This window comes from Chrysemys picta, chromosome 1 (genome assembly GCF_011386835.1).
Source record: "Chrysemys picta bellii isolate R12L10 chromosome 1, ASM1138683v2, whole genome shotgun sequence".
NCBI lineage: Eukaryota > Metazoa > Chordata > Testudines > Emydidae > Chrysemys > Chrysemys picta.
In genome coordinates, this window is record NC_088791.1 from 347,510,075 (window position 1) to 347,526,470 (window position 16,396).

The 16,396-nt window shown below is 49.1% G+C and overlaps 1 protein-coding gene across 2 annotated transcripts in view; it reads left to right on the forward strand.

Annotated features, from left to right (window-relative positions):
* The window catches only part of CLPB (ClpB family mitochondrial disaggregase), a 145,737-nt gene that overhangs the window by 24,464 nt on the left and 104,877 nt on the right, over positions 1–16,396 (forward strand). For both annotated transcript variants that reach the window (XM_005292193.5, XM_065581841.1), the window contains one exon: positions 14,612–14,715. In XM_005292193.5, coding sequence (XP_005292250.3) covers positions 14,612–14,715 — 104 coding nt within the window. The remainder of the gene's footprint in view (positions 1–14,611; positions 14,716–16,396) is intronic.

Genomic DNA, 16,396 nt, shown 5'->3' on the forward strand with positions numbered 1-16,396 from the left:
GTTCGTGTCCCACTGTGAAACTTTCCCTTTTAAAGATCCCATAATGCTCTCTTAAAGGAGCAGGGGCTAGTCCTAGTGTTATGTATTCGTATGTGTGTCCTTTCTCACATAATGCCTCCCTGTCCACACCTGCTAATGCTTTTAACTGAGTCCCTCCCTTGGCTCCCTATCTCTTAATGGGATATTCCTCATCCTTGCTCACAAGGCCATGTGTAATCTTGCTGCATCTGTGGTATGTCTCTGCTTTCACCGCTGCTCTCACTTCCTACTTTTTCCAGTCCTCTCACTTTATCCCCTTCCCCAATTCCATCTCCTTCTCCCACTCTCAGCTTCATGCCCTCTCTGCTGCAATCCCACACATCTGGATCACCCTCCCTTTGCTCACCCACCAAGCACCTGGTCTTTCCTCTTTCGGATCCCTCCAAAACACCCTACCTCTCTGTGCAATTTTTCCCTGCTTCTCCTGCTCGCTAATCCCCTGGCCCTCCCTCTCCTGTATGTCGCCTGGTTTCAATTGTTAGCTCTTTGTGGCTGGGGAATATGTCTCTTCTTTGAGTGAGCAGCACTTTGTACATCTAATGCGCTATATACATGTTTTTTATTAGTAGTAATAGTGCATCATGCACAGTATAGATCAGTGGGTATGTTCTAAGGCATATAATGAGTGTGACTTGTCTGGAGCTATTCTCTCAGTGTCTATAGGCAGTGATGTGATTAACTGGCACAGTCTAGTACCTATATTAGGTACATATGTCTGCTTCATATCCTCGCTTTCAATCTTTCCACTTCAGGCATATAATTCGGAGGTCTCTGAAGCAGAGCTGGGCAACTGGGATAAATATCCTGAAGCTTCTAGAGTCAGGAGCTTCATTGGCATGTAGACTTGCATGCATAATGTGCTAGCTGTGCAGGTGTGGGCCGTGCTGCCTTTGCATAGAGCCAGTTGGAGAGGAGGCTCTGATGACATCCCTTGGGTGTTGCATCAGCTGTTGCAGTGTAGTTTTCTTTCAGCACATGCCTGTGGGGATCCCTTGCTAGAGACACATGCACCCCATGCAGGCAAGATTGAAATCTTTTGAATAGCAGTGACCGTAGGGCCGCTCCTGTATGAGTTATGTCCTTGCTCCCTCACCTTAAGGCATAAAGGGTGGAGCGGCCGCAAGCGTCCCTCAGTTCTCCCAAACGTATTCTCTCTCTGCATGCTTCAGGAGCATCCCCATAGCTGAAATTTGCAAGGCAGCTAAATGGAATAACTCCCTGACTCTGATTAAACACTGAACCCGTGATGTAGCTGCAAGGTCAGATGCCAGACCAGGAAGGGCAGTGTTACAATCGCTGTTTAGTTAGTGACAGTCACGACTCCTCAGTCCCACCGTCCAGTTGGGACACAGCTTATCAGTGACCTGGAGTGGGATCCCCCCACACACAGACTCAAAGAACAGAGAACAGTTACGTACCTTGTAGTCATAGGTTTTAAAGCCACGAGGGACCACCCGATCATCTAGTCTGGCTTCCTGTGTATCACAGGCCACCACCACCACCCAGCACCTGCCCCCTAATCCCAGCAACTGAAATTAAACGGAAGTATTACAGCCCTCCGGAGACTAAGCTCTTGTATGCCACGGGCACAGTCACCCTGATTCTATGAGATGTCGTCCATGTGGATCCCCTGACCCTCCCTCCGTCCCTGCTTTTTTGGAGTTCTTCTTCTTCTGGGATCCTGCATTAGCGAGGGAACTGAGAGATGGTTGCGGCTGCTCTGCCATTTATGCTCTATGTTGTGTGTGTGGTGGGGGTAGAAAGGCATACGTGGCCCAGTGCAGCCCAGTGGACTCTGCTGTTCAAAAAATTCTGCTCTCGCATGCATAGGGTGTGTGCGCATCTAGTCTGGGGTCCACACGGACGACAACATCTTAAGGAATCACAGTTACGAGAAGGTAAGTAACTGCTCTTTCCTTACAACCACCCCTCTATTCCCATGCTGAGTTCTACAGAAAGTTAAGATATAACTGTTCTAGGGATCCTCTTTGTGTGCAGCAGGACTTGCGGCTTCCACTAAAGCCCAGCACTGCCCCTCATCAAAATCCCTTGAAGCCCTTGCATTGTGTTTTGTAACTCCCGGTCACTAGGATCACTGCCCTTCTTGGTTCACCAACTCCAGCTGCCTGAGTGTTGGTAGGTTTGCGGGGCAGACCCAGCCAAGACCAGCTCTCTCACCCCAGGTGCCTTGCTCTTTTTTTCTTAACAATATGCTGGCCCAGCCTCTAAAAGCAGAAAGCACTTACTGCAATCGATTGAACTGCCCAGTGAACTTTAGTTAAGCATTGCCCTCTGAGTCCTCACCAGGGTCAATTTAGATTTATATTTGCACAGATGAACAGCCTCTGTCTCTGATCAAATTAAAACTCGATCAGCAAATTAAAGCCAGGGCTTGATGAGGCTAATGAGCACAGGTGAGTTATCGAGGAAAGCCTGCCTTTACAGCACAGACATACTGCAGGCCTCTTCCAAGCACACCACCTCGCTGATGGGAGAGTAGTACTCTACCAGAGCCACCCAGCAGCCTGATGGAGAGAATGAACAGGAGGTACATCATAAAACAAGGTGAGGGGAATCCTGGATTTAAATCACAGCCTTTGCACTGACTCACTTACCAATAATAATTGTGAGCTGGTGCAGAAGAAAGAACAGGGCCCAAATAATGATGGAATGTACTTTCCTCTCTGCTGTTCCGCACCGCACTGTCATCAGTGGATCTCATAATGGTTTATAAAGGTTAATTAAAGCCTCACAACTCCCCTCAGAGGAAGGAAAGAATTACCCCCTTTTTACAGATGTGGAAACTGAGGGCCAGAGGGGCAGTGTTTTGCTCATTGTCACCCAGTGATTCAGTGACAGCAGGCAAGAGAACCCAGGACTCCTGGCCCTGTTCCCTTCCTCTGACCGCTAGCCCATACTGCAACCTTGTTATATGTATATAAAAAACTATATACCATTTTATATACATTTTCAAGTTGCCTTATTTCCTCTGATTCTGTTCACATGCTTTGTTGATGAGTATGGCGACTTCTGTATTTCCATTGCACTATCACTGCACTATTAGCAAAGGCTAATTTGCTTGAATGTCTTATCCCCTGCAAATTGGACAGGTGCAATCAATACTTGTGATTCCAGAAATGTCTGGCTGGCCCTGTGACGGAAAATTCGGTGACATTAGTTGCCTGGAGGGGACCGCATGTCACAGAAGGCGGAGGTTAGCTTGAAGGATGATTGGATAGAGAGGCTGATCGTACAACAGGCGATTGTCCTTTTGAGTTGAGACCAGCAAGCTCGTTTCACTTCCTTTTTACAGCAGTCGGATGGGAATTGATTTGGAATGTGTGACATGCTGTATCAGAGCTGTCGTCTTGGGACAGGGTTCTGTACGACCAAAGGTTAGACTCCCAGTAGTGACTCGTGCCGCTATTTTATGAACTGTTCAGCCTCCCAGCAGCCTTATGAGGTAGAGAAGTGTGGCTGCATACTTACAGATGGGGAAAATGAAGCAGACCGCTGTACAGAACAGAACCCAGGAGTTCTGTCTCCATGTCCTCCTGCTCTCACCGCTATTCAGCCCTGCCTCTCTAGTTCTTTGACGTTTTTATGAAAACAAACATCAAGAAAACTCTCCTGGTCTGAGTTAGGAAGGTTCTTTCTCTTCATTCCTCAGAGTTGCTGAGAACACAGAGGTTGATGGTGGATCAAGAGCCTGGGAAGAACGCTCAACAAACACAGCCAGGGAGAAGGGAAAAGCTGATGGCGGGAGTTGCCAAGGAAGTTATGAGTCATTGTTTATGTGTTAGCCATATGACTCATTCGGTGGCTGTCTCTCCACTCTGGGCTAGAAGGTTGTGGGTTCAAGTCCCATACTGGAACTTGGGCTCATTCTTCTTAAAGTGGGTTTTTTTTATTCTTAAAATGGAGAGGATGGACCCTAGGATATGTCATGGCCTGTCAATTTAACTACAGTAGTGGGGACCCTTAAAAACCAGGCAGTCTTTGAGCACAGATACCCTTCAGGACAGGCTGAAGAGGAGGACTTGAATGTAGCCAGAATCTTCATTGCTGAGGGCTTTAAATTGCAACAGTACCAGCTTGGAGCATTCTGGACAAGCTGCAAATGTCAGAGAGGCACTGCTGGAAGCCCTGCTGAGAGAGAGAGTTGCAGTAATTGATCTGGTGTGCGCGTCTGTGACAGAATAGTAGTGCAAATTGCACAAATGAAACTCCCCTCCCCATCACAGATTTTGTACCTTTGGCTAGTCTTCACTTACCGGCTGGTCCGGCGGCACGCCATCGATGTTCTGTGATCGATTTATCGCGTCTGGTTAAGACGCGATAAATCGATCCCGGATCGATCCCGGAAGTGCTCACAGTCGGCGCCGGTACTCCAGCTCGCCGAGAGGAGTACGCGGCGTCGACGGGGGGAGACTTCCTGCCGCGTCTGGACCGCGGTAAGTCCGGACTAAGGTACTTCGAATTCAGCTACATTATTAACGTAGCTGAATTTGCGTACCTTAGTCCGAAGTCCGGACTAAGTGGGGACCAGGCCTTTGTCTCAGACTTGGGGGTTTTCCATGGTAAGGGTGTGGTTGAAGATAATGCTGGTATCTTTAAACTGGCTCGCTACCTTTGAACAGGGGACCCAAAAGAGGAAAGAACCCTCTGGTATCCATGACTCCTGTCTGGTACCTGTTTACTGAAGACTGAGAACAAGGTGACAGTTGCGCATCCAGATGGACATCTCCTCCAAACAGTCCTTCAAATATAGAATCCACAGGACAATAAAGACACACTTGTATATCATCAGTGTACTGAAGGCAATCTGCTCTGCGTTTAGAAATGATTCATGAGTTCGTATATTAAGGGCCAGAAGGGGCCACTGTGGTCATCCAATCCAACCACATGCGTGATACTACAGAAGACAATTTCCTAACTCAAAAAGTGTTGCATCCAACCTCAGGGAATTGCATATTAGACCTCATCTTGACAGAGAAGAAACTGAGCACATAATTAAAAATGGTAACTTTGGTACAAGTGAACATGACTTCTTGGTCACAATTACAATGTGCCAACAGAGTAAAGTCCAAATCAAAAATATATATACTTGATGCTTTAAAAGGGCCAATTTCACAAAGCTCAAAACAATTATGAGCCAAATCAGCTGGGAAGAAGGATCTAATCAGAAAAACGTGAATGATATTGAGAATTATTTAAGAACACTTTATTAGAAGCCACAGTCCCACAGCTGAGGAAGAAGCTGTGCTGTTTAAACAAATGGAAGAAAGGGGAAGTTGATAGTAATGAATATAAATCAAAAGCTAGGAATTGTAGGAAATTGATGCGGGAAGTAAAGAGACACAAGAAGAAATCTATGGCTAGCAGAGTTAAGGACAGTAAGGAGTTTTTTAAGTATATTAAGAACAGAAAGAATCCTAACAAAGGAATTGGTCCATTACTAGATGGAAATGATAGAGTTATCAATAATAATACTGAAAAGCCAAAAGTGTTCAATAAATATTCTGGCTCTGGATTTGGAAAAAAGAACAAAGATAGTCTTATCTGAAGATGATGATGACGACAACACTCTTTCCATGCCAGTAGTATCTCAGGAGGATGTTTAATAGCAGCTCCTAAAGACAGACCTTTTAAAATCAGTGGTCTAGATGACCTGCAGCCAAGAGTTTTAAAAGAGCTGGCCTGTGAACTGATTGGACTGTTAAAGTTGATTTTATATAAGTCTTGGAACACTGGAGAATTTCCAGAACATGGAAGAAAGCTAATATTGTGCCTATATTTAAAAAGAGAAAACAGGGTGCCCCTTAGGCTTGTCAGTCGGACATTGACCCTGGGCAAGGTAATGGGTCGGTTGATACGGGATTCAATTAATAAAGAATTAAAGGAGGATTATGTAATTCATGCCAATCAACATGGATTTATGGAAAATAGATTCTGTCAAACTAACTTGATTTTTTATGAGATTACAAGTTTGGTTGATAAAAGTAATAGTGTTGGTGTAATATACAGAGACTTCTATAAGATGTTTGTCTTGGTACTGCACATCTTGATTAAAAAATTAGAATGGCACACAATAAATGGATTAAAAGCTGGCTAACTGGTAGGACTCAAAATATTATTGTAAATGGGGAATCATCATAGAATAGATGTTTCCAGTGGGATCCCGCAGGGATCGGTTCTTAGCTGTTTAACATTTTTATCAATGAACTGGAAGAAAACATAAAATCATCACTGTTAAAGTTTACAGATGACACAAAAATTAGGGGAAGTGGTAACTAATGCAGAGGACAGGTCACTGATTCAGGAGACCATTTTAAACTTGAATACTCTGTTTCAGCAACGTGGGGGCATGGATTTCAGAAGAGTCAAACACCCATAGCTTCATTTGAAATCTGAGAGATGTAGATGCTAGGCACCTCTTGAAAAAAAAGACTCAAAACTGAAGCCACTTCTGAAAATGTGAACATAATGAAGTCCCTACAATCTCACAAGAAATCAGTGATATAGTTGAGTACACAGGTCTCCTGACTCGCAACTTTGTGCTCAGTCCACTAAATTGGACTTTATACGCAATCGAGACTTGAATTGTGGAAGGCAAGAAATACACCTCTGCTAATGTATCTTATTGAAAATACAAAACACCTGCCTTCCATTCTGCTAATTGTATTTACTGTAAAGGGGTAAATGGGAGAGGAACTTAAGGTATATTTAAAATGTGACTTGACAAGATGCAGCCTGCAGGTGCATGTCAGTCAATCGGTGGTGCGCAAAGTCAAGAACCTCTGCTAGCCTGTAAGCTATCTCGCCTGTGATGAATACTGTAACATTTTACTGGCTGGTTGCCATGGAAGCCCTGAACCCAGGAAAAAGAATAACCGGCTTCAAGCTGCTTTCAGAAACGGTAAGAAATCTAATTCTTCTTCGAGTGATTGTTCACGTCCATTACACATTAGGTGTGTGCGCGTTGCGTGCACGGACGTCGGAAACTTTTCCCCTCAGCGGCTCCCGTCAGGCCGGCAGGGTCCGCCTAACCCCCCCCACACACACACACCAGAACGGCGCCCCGCTCTAGCGTATATATATCCCTGCGGGCCCGACCCTCCCTCAGTTCCTTCTTACCATCCATGATGGCATTGGAACAACTCTTATCTCTCGCCTGAGAGTGTCCTTTAGCATTAGTAGTATCAGTGTTAATGTTAGCAGTTATCAGTTCTTTGGTAGATAGTTAAGCTCCTTTGTTTTAGGTGATTGGTCAAATCCTGACACTGGCCCTGGGCGGGGAGGCATGCCGCACACCCAAGGCTTCAAGGCTTGTGCCACGTGCTGCAAACCTATGCCGATTAGCGATCCCCACGACTCATGTCTCCGTTGCCTGGGGGAATCGCACCAGAAAGAGCGCTGCAAGATCTGTAAGGACTTCAAGCCCAGGACTAAGAAAGAGAGAGACTTTCAACATAAGCAGTTGCTCATGGAGGCTGCATTACAGCCCTCCACTTCGACGCATCCGGCTGCGGCACCGTCAGCTTCGGTGTGGAGTGCCCCGGCATCGGTTCGTGATCCTGCACCGGTGGGGCACCCTAAGCCTACGGCACCGAAACAGCAGGACTGCCCCCAGCACCGGTCGTCTTCGCCGACAAAATCGAAGGGCCAACCCAAGGCCCGAGGACGCTCCCCACATAAAAAGGTAGCGCCCGTGAAGACCTTGAGTGCGTCCAAGGGCATTGCTGTCCCAGGACAGATCCCGGTGCCAGTGGCTCTGGCGCCGAAAGGCCCGTTGAGCCCCGGGATAAGCGCATCGAGTGAGGAGGAAGGGCTGGAGGAGCTTTTGGAACAGCCCTCCACGCCGGACACGTTTGAGGCAGCAAGGGACCGCATCGAATTGTCCGCGGAGAGCCCCCTCCAGGCCAAAGACAAGCATCCGGAGCCGACACCGAGACTGCCATCCAGAGGCAAGCCAGCAATGGCGCGCCCATCAGGGTCACCATCTCGGCACCATTCACGGTGCCGATCCCAGTCGAGCTCCGCCTCAGTGGACTCCCGGCTACCCTCGGCGCAGAGAGCCTCACAGGCATCTGGCCCTAGCAAGCGCCCGGCACCGGTCCAGCGTTCCCCGGCTCCTTATTCGAACAGGCACCGGGATGTGTCAGTCACGCGATCCCCGAGACCGACCACTAGCAGTCGTTCCCGGTCCCGAGGGCACCGGTACCGGTCCAGGTCGACAAGGTGCCACTCCCAGTCCCGGTCACGGAAGCACCACTCTCCGACCCCGGGCCGGCACCGTCCCATGGCACCACCGTGGCCCTTAAGGTCACCGTCCGTGGTTTCTGAGGCAGACTCGGGCCATTCCAGCAGATATACCCACAGGGCACCATCCAGCAGGGAACACCAAGCCGCTTGGCACCCACAGTGGGGCCCACCAGGACAGCGGCCGTTCTGGACTCCGTGGGCCTATCACCAGCAGGGCCCCCCGTCCAGGGCCTCAAGATCCGGCCCCTCGGGACACCGGTCCCTCTCCCCGCAGGGGCGCCCCTCCTCTCACAGGGAGGCCACGGTCTCCAGACCACCAGAGCAAGAGAGAGCCGACACGGCACCGAGCCCGGTACCGACTCAGGCCCGCTCAACTGGACAGACGCCAGAGGAGCTCTCAGCCGCTGAGGAGTTGCAGGAAGGGTTAGAGGAGGAAGCACAGAAGGCCTTAACCTCATCCTCCTCGCCAGATGAAGACGTGGCGGGCACGACAGTATCAGGCCCTTCCCTGATTGACCATCGGGCGCACCAGGAACTACTCCGCCGAGTAGCCCTCAATTTGGGGTTACAGGCGGAAGAGACGGTAGAGCAGGAGGATCCCATGGTGAACATCCTAAGCCCTAAAGGCCCCCCCGGAATTGCGCTTCCGCTCATAAAAACGGTACAGTCTAATTATAAGACAGTATGGCAAATACCGGCCTCCAGTGCACCAATTGCGAAGGGCGTAGAGAGGAAGTACTTCGCCCCCTCTAAAGGGTTCGACTTCCTCTTTTGTCACCCGACACCCTGTTCACTGGTCATATCTGCGGTCAACGAACAAGAGCGACATGGCCAGCAAGCCCCGGCCCCCAAGGCAAAGGAGGCAAAGCGCTTGGACTTGTTTGGTAGAAAGGTCTACTCGTCCGGGGGCCTCCAGTTAAGGATCGCTAATCAGCAAGTGATTCTGAACAGGCACAATTTCAATTTTTGGGCATCAGTCTCCAAGTTTAAGGACTCCCTGCCCCAGGGTTCACAACCCGAGTTCGCAGCCATAGTGGACGAAGGGAAGGCGGTAGCCAAAACCTCTCTGCAGGCCTCCCTTGACTCCGCGGACGCAGCTGCCAGGACAATCACTTCAGGAGTGGTGATGAGGCACTCGGCATGGTTACAGGCTTCAGGCCTTCCACCAGAGGTGCAAAACACCTTGCAAGACCTCCCATTCGAAGGGTCAGGCTTGTTCTCGGACCAAACGGATGCCAGGCTACATAGCATAGACTCCCAAGCAACCCTCAAGTCGTTGGGAATGCACACCCCAGCGACACAGAGGAAACCTTTTAAGCCCCAACCACCGCAGCAGAGACAGTACCACCCTTGCCCCAGGCAGGAACCGTACCGCAGAAGGGGCAGGGACAACAGGCGTAGGCGAAACAACATGCCTAACCAAGGCCAAGGCAAGCCGCAGCCTGGCAACAAGCAAGGATTTTGAAGTTGCGATTGAGGACAGCGTATCGACCCTCATACCGGATCCTCCCCTATGTTTCAGGGACCGTTTGTCCCATTTCTACCGTGCTTGGTCCCGTATAACATCGGACCGTTGGGTTCTTCGCACGGTGGAGGTGGGATACACCCTTCAGTTCTCCTCGCCCTCTCCCTCCCACCCCCCATCCCCATCCCTCTTCAGGGACCCCTCTCACGAGCAACTTCTTATACAAGAGGTGCAGGCCCTCCTCAGAGCAGGGGCGGTGGAAGAGGTCCCTCCAGACCTAAGAGGAAAAGGGTTCTACTTCAGATATTTCCTTATTCCCAAAGCAAAAAGGGGGTCTCCACCCTATTTTGGACCTTCACAAACTAAATAAATTCTTAGTGAAGGCCCGCTTTCGCATGGTCTCCCTTGGCGCTATTATGCCATCCCTGGATCCAGGGATTGGTACGCTGCCCTTGATATGAAAGATGCGTACTTTCACATCGCCATCCGCCCTGCTCACCAGCGGTTCCTGCGTTTCATCATCAACCAACACCATTTCCAATTTACAGTCTTGCCCTTCGGCCTAGCAATGGCCCCTGGAGTGTTCATGAAATGCATGTCTTCGAAAAAGAAAGAGGCGGGTATACCCGTACTTGCACGACTGGCTCCTCGCGGGCAGGTCATAGGACGAGGTCTGCTCCCACGTGGCACTGGTGTTACAGGTGTTCCACAAGCTCTGTCTACTGGTCAATGTGCCCAAGTCCTCACTGATCCCCACGCAGAGACTGGACTTCATAGGGGCAGTCCTGGACTCGGTGGAGGCACGAGCAAGTCTTCCAGTTCCCAGGTTCCTGGCCATTCAAAGAGCCGTAACCTCCATTCAACAGTTTCCCACGACCACAGCCAGATGCTGTATGCAACTCCTGGGACACATGGCGGCTTGCACACACGTAGTCAGACATGCCCGCCTGAGACTCAAACCGTTACAGCTGTGGCTAGCCCAAACGTATCGCCCCAGCAGAGACCCCTTGGACCTGGTAGTGTCGAACTCCCTCTGCTGGTGGCTCGATCGACAGCAAGTTTGCGAAGGGGTCCCTTTCGCTGCACCGCAGCCCACCCTGACGCTAGTAACAGATGCGTCAGACCTGGGCTGGGGGGCACACTTAGGGAACCTACGGACCCAGGGCTTATGGTCCAGGGAGGAAAAGTTGCTCCACATCAATGTGAAGGAGTTAAGGGCAGTTCGCCTCGCCTGCCAGACCTTTCACACTACCATAGAAGGCCACAGCGTGTCAGTTCTGACAGACAACCCTACTGCCATGTTCTACATAAACAAGCAGGGCGGGTCCCGATCCTCTCCCCTCTGTCACGAGGCGCTCCTCCTATGGGACTTCTGTATAGCCCACTCAGTCCAATTGGTGTCAGCATATCTTCTGGGGGTCCAAAACGGGTTAACAGACCGCCTCAGCAGGTCGTACCACATGCACGAGTGGACGCTGAGAAAGGACGTCCTGCATTCAATTTTCCAGCGGTGGGGTTTTCCCCAGGTGGATCTCTTCGCCACCAAGGACAACAGCCAATGCCCTCGGTTTTGTTCATTCCAGAACCTCAGCCCAGGTTCATTGGCAGATGCCTTCGCGATTCAGTGGGGCCGGAGCCTGAGGTATGCCTTCCCACCATTCCCGCTCATCCACAGGGTCCTGCTCAAGACCCGCAGGGACAAAGCGACAGTTATTCTCATCGCACCGGCGTGGCCGCACCAGCATTGGTTTACGACCCTGCTGGAACTGTCATCGACAGCCCCGATTGCCCTACCCCTGCACCGAGACCTCATCACGCAGGACCGGGGTCGCCTACTCCACCCAAACCTACCATCGCTACATCTCACGGCATGGAATCTCTCTGGCTAAACACTACGGAGAATAGGTGCTCCCACCAGGTCCAACAAATTCTCCTTGGTAGTAGGAAACCCTCCACAAGAGCGACCTACCTTGCCAAATGGAAGAGGTTCTCCCACTGGTGTGAGCCTAATCACATACAGCCTCTGCAGGCCTCCATCCCATCAATACTGGACTACTTGCTGCACCTCAAGCATCAAGGGCTCGCCCCCTCCTCAATTAAAGTGCATCTGGCCGCCATATCGGCATTCCACCCGGGAGAATTGGGTTTTTCGTTATTTTCCAACCCCACAGTAGTCCGATTCCTCCAGGGGCTGGAAAGGGTGTTTCCCCTACTCATGCCCGACGGTTCCTCCATGGAACCTTAACCTGGTCCTAACTAAACTCATGGGACCACCCTTTGAACCCCTAGCCTCTTGCTCTCTCATGCACCTCTCATGGAAGGTAGCGTTTCTAGTGGCCATTACATTGGCTAGGAGGGTATCGGAGTTGAGAGCCCTCACTTCGGAACCCCCTTATACAGTTTTTTATAAGGACAAGGTACAGCACCCCAAATTCCTCCCTAAAGTGGTCTCACAATTTCATATGGGGTAGGACGTTTGTTTACCGGTGTTCTTTCCCAAACCCCATACGGACCCAAGCCACCGCAGCCTGCATACCCTCGATGTCCGTAAAGCCTTGGCATTCTATCTGGAACGGACTAGGCCATTCCGCAAGTCGACACAACTGTTCATTGCCATTGTGGAGAGAATGAAAGGCCAGCCTATCTCGGCTCAATGATTATCATCATGGATTGTGCTTTGCATCTGCACATGCTATGAGCTCCCCAAAATACCAGCCCCGGCGATCAGGGCTCACTCGACTAGGGCCCAAGCATCCTCAGCGGCTTTCTTGGCGCAGGTTCCACTCCAGGAAATCTGTAAAGCGGCCACCTGGTCGTCGGTACATACGTTCACAGCCCATTACGCAATCCATCATCAGACCAGCGAGGACGTGGTGGTCGGTAGGGCTGTGCTTCAATCAATCGTTACTTGACTCCTACCCTCCTCCAATGGTAAGCTTGTGAGTCACCTAATGTGTAATGGACGTGAACAATCACTTGAAGAAGAAAAAACAGTTACCTACCTTTCATAACTGTTGTTCTTCGAGATGTGTTGTTCACGTGCATTATACTTCCCACCCTCCTTCCACTCTGTTGGAGTCACCGGCAAGAAGGAACCCAGGGAGGGTCGGGCGCGCAGGGATATATATACGCTAGAGCGGGGCGCCGCTCTGGTGATGGTGGGGCCCTGCCGGCCCGACGGGAGCCGCTGAGGGAAAAAGTTTCCGACATCTGTGCACGCGACGCGCGCACACCTAATGTGTAATGGACGTGAACAACACATCTCGAAGAACAACAGTTACGAAAGGTAGGTAACTGTTTTTTCTTGCCTGATGGTTGTTTGGTTCAGAAACACAGAGGCTTTCTGCACCAAATCTAGCCTGTCTCTCTCTCTTTTTTTTTTTTTTTTTTGCTGAATGGTGACAGTTTGGACAGCTCTGGAGACTAGAGTCCAATGTCTCCAGACAAGCATGAGTAGAAGCAGTGGGAGATTCCCCAACCCTCTTCACTGCCCTACCAATATGCCTCACCACTACCTTTAAGGGCGATGAGACTCTGATTATTTCTCTTCCTCAACCTCTATCCTGGAACTGCCACCAAAGGTGACAAGTATTGTCAATTATAACTGTGTTTTTTGTGATAGGGACCCTGGCCTATTGTGATCACCAAATTCAGTTCACTGAGGATCTGCAAACAAAACCATACCTCATAGTCTCACCCTGTGCTTTCATCATCGTTGTGTTCTCTTCCCTCTCTCTCGCCTCCTGGAGTGTTCTCCCCAAATTCTTCATCGGTGTTCATATTAAAACAGTTTAACAGTTGTCTCCTGAACCTCAAAAAATAAAATCGCTTTTTAAACGTCCTTCCAGCTACTGACCTGCGTCCCATGTGCTGGACTCTTTCCACTGATAATTTCACACCAGTTGTCGGGTCCCCAGGAAAACGCTCCTATGGCATAGCTTCAGTTAGTAGTTACATGTTTCACTTTTAATGCACAAAAAAATGAAAGCAATTGAAATCTATTGTTGGGATACTCAGGTGGGTCCTTCCCTTGTGATGGCAGAAAAGGGGCTAAGGACTGATCCATGGTTTTTGTATCCGACCTTGGATGCAGGAGAGTTCCCATTTTAAGGGCAGACTCATTTGGTTGTGTCCAGGCAAAGTACAAGTCTCAAGTGAAAGCGCCATATCGAAGGGTGGGAGTCTAGATAATCTATAGGCCACCTTGCCACCCCACAGCTTCCTTACTGAGCTTCTGTTTTGCCAGGTATTGGAGGCCCATGCATTTGTTGTCTTAGATGTAAAAGAAGCCCAGATGCTAGGGTGACTAGCGCCTTAGAAATATGTAACAACAACATAACTGAATTTTGCTTTCCTTAGGCTACTGTGAGATCCATCCTTTACAGGGGCCTGGCTAGTCTGACATCAAATGTTTGGCTGCTGGGTGTGTCTTGGCTGCATTTTCAACTGTTACGAGTGAATTATGGGATGGCAGTCCAGTCCAGTGCACTGGAAATGTAGTGCATGGCACTCAGTCACTTCTGTGCAGATGTTTTGGACTTGGCCTCTGTTGAACATAGATATATTTCACAACACATGTGGATCTACAGAGCAGCCCACTTCTCCGAATGCCTCCTCAGTCCAGTCATCTTATGATTGGATTGTTAATATTGCTAAGCACTGTAGTTTTTTTTTAACTTTGCTTTGCTGGCAGCAAATTTTTTGGTGAGTACTCTTCCCACCTTATGTGCCTTGAGATTTTTTTTCCTTTGCAAAGTCTGAAGGTGTCTAGTTCCTGATGTTCCTTCTGATCTCTTTGAGAAACTTTCCTGATGATCCTGTTCTCATTATATTTTATAACAGTGTGATAAAGATCCTGCTTGCAGCTGGTGCTGACCCAAACCTTGGAGATGAATTCAACAGCGTGTATGAGACTGCCAAAGAAAAGGGACTCCATTCATTGGAAGGTAATAAAAAACTTAAACTTTTTGTTGATGTTACCTTATAGGGACAGTATGTCTCTCTCTATGCCCAGAGTTTGGTTAGGCCTTTGGATAATTCTGATCCACTTGTGCTTTTTACTTTCCCTTAGACAGATGCTATCTGTTATATTCTTTAGGCATAGGTCTGTTACATGCCGTGCCCTCCAAAATACAGACTTGAAACAGCAGGCTCCAAAGTCTAGGAGAGTACCCTGAGCCTTGGGAACTGCGATAACTCCTCTGAGATGCACCACTTCATCTCCTGCACTGCTTTCAACTCCACCACTGGAGGAGCTCTCTCCCACGGGAACAGTTTACTTAGGGGTGGGGTGGATTCTCCAGTGCTTGAAATCTTTGGACTGGATATGCTCTAGCTCCAACAGAAGTTATTGGACTAGATGCAGAATTCACTGGGGGAGGTTCCCTGGCCTGTGTCTTCTGGGAGGTCAGATCAAAATGGTCCCTTCTGGCCTTAAGTCCTGTGACTCTATGAAAACTGAGGCAAAGGACATATTTTCAAGTTAAATAGAAGGTGTTTTATCTCATCCAGCTCCCCCAGGCCATGTCCATTAAAATCACTAGCAAAAACTCTGGCTCACATCCCTTTTGTAGAGCAGGGTAATTGTTTACCCTAAGTTTCAGTAGCTGCTGTGGATACCTCCCCCGATTCTTCGTGGTCAGGCTTTCTGACAGTAGCCCCACGTAGTCACATTAAATGGATTAAGAACTGGCAGATCTCAAAGAGTATTGATCAGTAGGGAATTCTCAGCGGCAGGAGGTGTTTCCAGGAGGGGTTCTGCAAGGATTGGTACTAGGCCCAACTCTAGTCAACATTTTCATTGCTGATCTGGAAGTAAATATAAAATCACTGCTGATGAAGTTTGCAGATGACACAAAGATTGGCGGAGTGGTAAATTATGCTGATGAAGGGCAGTCCTACCAAGTGATCTGGATGTCTTGGTAAGCTGGGCCCATGCAAACAAAATGTATATTAATGCAGCCAAATGCAAAGTGATACATCTAGGAACAAGGAATGCAGGCCATACTTGCAGAATGGGGGACTAGATCCTAGAAAGCAGTGACTCTGAAAAAGATCTAGGGATAATTGCGGACAAGCAACTGACCATGAGATTACAGTGTGATACTGTGGCGAAAAGGGCTAATATCCTTTCAGGCTGTAAACAGGAGATGGTGATTTTACTTCTTTATATGGCATTGTTGAGACTGATACTGAAATAGTCCATCCAGTTCTGGCATCCACATTTGTAAAAGGATGTTTAAAAATTGGAGGGAGTGCAGAAAAGAGCCACAAAAATTATTGGAGGGCTTGTGAGCTTCCTCCCCCGCCGGAGGTCAGGGCCCACTCCCCTGGAGCACAAGCAACTTGTACAGCATCTCTTTGAGAGGTACCTATACATGACATTTGTAGGGCAGCTACCTGGAGTTCTGTTCATACTTCAGGAAACTTTATGCATTAGTCCAGACCTCTTCTGTGAAGACAGCTGTGGGGACTTCAGTATTACAGGCACCTATGCCACCTGCATCTTGTACCCCCTCCTGTTTGACTATTGCGTGCCAGTCACCCACCTACAGCACTTGAAGAAGAAATGGAGGTTCCTTACGTGTAACTGGAGGTTCTTCGAGATGTCTGGTCCCTATCTGTATT